We start from the raw sequence: 3242 nt of genomic DNA, 5'->3' as shown, positions 1-3242 counted from the left end.
CAATTTTTATTTATAAGCATTTAAAGTTCAAATTTTGACAACATATTTATGTAAAAATCACGAAAATTCGTAAATTATTTTATGCTAGAAATTCATAAAAAATTTTCCTTTTATATCTAAGATTTCAAAATTTAATACAAGGCTCATAATATATTTTTACAATAGCAATTGAAAAATAAAAGAAATATATAGTCACGATTTTTTTTTTTATAAGCATTTAAAGTTCAAATTTTGACTAAATACGTAAAAATTACGGCAATGTTCAAATTATCTTAGACAGAAATTCATAAAAGTTTTTCTTTTTAATTCTAAGATTTGGAAATTTAATAGAAGGCTCCTAACATATTTTTACAATAGCAGTTGCAAAATAAAAGGAATACATTGTCACAATTTTTATTTATAAGCATTTAAAGTTCAAATTTATACGAAATATGTCAAAATTGCGAAAATTTGCAAGTAATTTAGTGGTTGAAAAATCGTAAAAATTTTTTCTTTTATAACTAAGTTTTTAAAATTTGGTACAAGGTTCTCCATAAGTTTTTCTTTAAAAATAATATATCCTAGACTGACAAATCATCTCCGTTCAGAATCGTTTTTCGTATACAATGATATAATATCATTGGATTCAAATTTAATTCCATCCATTACAGTAACCCACTTGTAACCTACTGTACAGCAGAGCGACATCCACGACTTACCCGCCTTTTTTTTTTTTTTTACTTATGAATAGACTTGGAAGTTAGTACCAAATAAAAAAGATTATTTACTATTTTAACGAACATTTAAATTATTTTTTAAATAAGTTTTTTAGAACAAAATACTAAAATTTGAACTATTTAAAAATCAACAAAATCCAATAATTTTGAATGTCTATAAACAACTCAAAGAGAAAAAAAATATTTTCAAAATGATATCAGATCTTGAAATCGAACATAATATCAATATTTTGTATAGATTATGTTACTCATTTTAGATTCTGAGCTGAGCGAAGAAGCCAGTAGTTTTACAATGGTGTTTTTTTTCTGTAAACAAATTTTCTACGAGAGGGAGTTCTTCGATTTCAACATATATATATATATACCTAATATCCCCTTATTTTTTAGAAAATTATGTCAAGATGGTACTTACGAAGGTCGATTTTCTCAACAGTTATTCAATGCCACGTGTAAAACCACCGACAAATAACGAAAAACCGCTAAAAATGAAATTTTTATCTCTAACGCTTTGTATATCACCATAGAAACGAATAAAAAATTATAATCTTATAATATCAATTCAAGTAACCTACTGTACAAGATAATAAAGATAATAAAATAATTCCAAGTCGAAGAGAGATAATAAATCGCTTCAAGATAATATGTTATTGAGGTTAGAGTTACGGTAATTCGATTGTAATAGATTTGTCAGTTAGTTGTTTGGGAGTATTTGTTAACCTTATACCATATAGGTAACTTAAAATGTAACTTTAGTACAACCTAAAATTGTATAGACTGCATATATTTTGATAACATAATATTTTATGTAGCATAGTATTATTGTAAATAGTAAACCAAATTATTATATGGTATTTGAAATAATGAAATTTATTTGAATACATTTTTTAAATTTACTTCTACTCAAATACCTAACGATGAAGTCTTTATGTGATTTAAAAAACATAATATTTATTATATAATATGTATAAATGTCCAATAATTCACATACTTATCCAAGATTCCTCTTCGATACTCAAATGAATTGTTGACGAAGGTTCTCGAAGTTGCGCCAAAAGTGTAGATGAAAATGTATACAAACATCCAACCAAAAATTGAATGAAGCACATCATGGTGAAACAGAATGTCTAAATGTAGCACATAATATAAAGTAAGGCGAGAATAATATAATATCTCAATATTATCATAGAAACATAAATCTAAAAATGTATATTATAATTATAAATATATTATGTTGTTGATGTTTTACCCACAAGTTTTAGATGACATTGTAATTTTCCATTCTTCATTTTTCTAAAAAAAAAAAAATTGTGAATAATAATTAATTCGTGTATTTTAAAACTACTATAGGTTTTTACAAATTGATTTTAACACGCTGGTTCGTATTGTGTAGTTATCAACTTCACCCTCGGAAATCGGAATGTAGTGAAATACAAAATCATAAGCATCAATTCGTACTCATTAAAATTGTGTACATGTTATTAATTAAATTGATTATCAGTAAGGTGCCACATGATAGATCTACTAACACGTCGATAACAAATTAATTTAGTAATTCTAATCTTGCATACAGGGCGGTGAATACAAATACCGATGAAATATAATATCAATTTTCTCTATTTATCATAAAATTATATACAAAAATTACTACAGAAATAAAATAATAGGTAACTATCAAGTAATATAACATTTTTATCCACAAGAAATAAACGTATCAAATTGTCCATATCGTCAATTCTATTGGTGGCCATTGCTCCGATCAAGGCTCCGATGTTTTTACTATTTATTATTTTTATTTTGAATGATTTTGGTAAGTGTAGCGCTGGTAAAAACGGGCTACTCAATAGAATATTAATAAAAATAAAAAAAAATATTTTAATTATTTTGAATAATTATATAAAATATTTAAAATTTGTGAATCTGATTATAAGAACAATTTTGATAGTAAAAACATTTATCTAAGTCAAGTAGTTTATTTTTTTGAATTTTTTAAAATATCAATATTTTTTTGATTAAATGAATTTGAAGTGTAATAACTTTTTTCAAAATGTTTTTTTTAGGGAACTTGCTGACATGAGTATGTTTTATAAATTATTTAATGATCATATAATTTTTACAATTTTTGTCATATGTTTAAGTGGTATAAATTTTTTTTTTGTTCATCATGTTTTTCTGTTACACCTGTATATATTAGACTTGAAATAACATCAGGAATCAGGAAAATTGTTAACATTTTTGACTTTAGTTTTTTTTGTTTTTAATATTATATAATATTAAACAATGACCTTCATAAATAATATGTTTAATATTATATACAAATTGTGGGCATATTAGTAATATATACAGTGCCGCATTTAGACATTTTGTGCTGCGGTGCAAAAAAAATTTGGCGCCCCCGTATGAGGCCTAACCCCATATATGGGAAATATGGAGGATAAATTCTTATGAACCTTTTAGATTTTGAGCAAAGAAAAGAATATTGTTTTACAATAATGTGTTTTTTTTAAAAATATTGTTTATATTTTCATG

General features: G+C 24.6%; 1 protein-coding gene across 3 annotated transcripts in view; it reads right to left on the bottom strand.

The window, feature by feature from the left end:
* The window catches only part of LOC100165645 (facilitated trehalose transporter Tret1), a 52070-nt gene that overhangs the window by 45662 nt on the left and 3166 nt on the right, over positions 1 to 3242 (bottom strand). For 2 of the 3 annotated variants that reach the window (XM_001943039.5, XM_029487608.1), the window contains exons 2-3: positions 1967 to 2006; positions 1705 to 1840 (exon numbers count right to left, since the gene is read on the bottom strand). In XM_001943039.5, the coding sequence (XP_001943074.2) occupies positions 1705 to 1840; positions 1967 to 2006 (176 nt within the window). Of the gene's footprint in view, positions 1 to 1704; positions 1841 to 1962; positions 2007 to 3242 lie in introns of all 3 variants that reach the window. The other variant, XM_008186339.3, reaches the window with a different exon arrangement.

This window comes from Acyrthosiphon pisum, chromosome X (genome assembly GCF_005508785.2).
Source record: "Acyrthosiphon pisum isolate AL4f chromosome X, pea_aphid_22Mar2018_4r6ur, whole genome shotgun sequence".
Taxonomy (NCBI): Eukaryota; Metazoa; Arthropoda; class Insecta; order Hemiptera; family Aphididae; genus Acyrthosiphon; species Acyrthosiphon pisum.
Note: the sequence above shows the minus strand (reverse complement) of the source record. Positions and strands in the feature narration are given on the sequence as shown.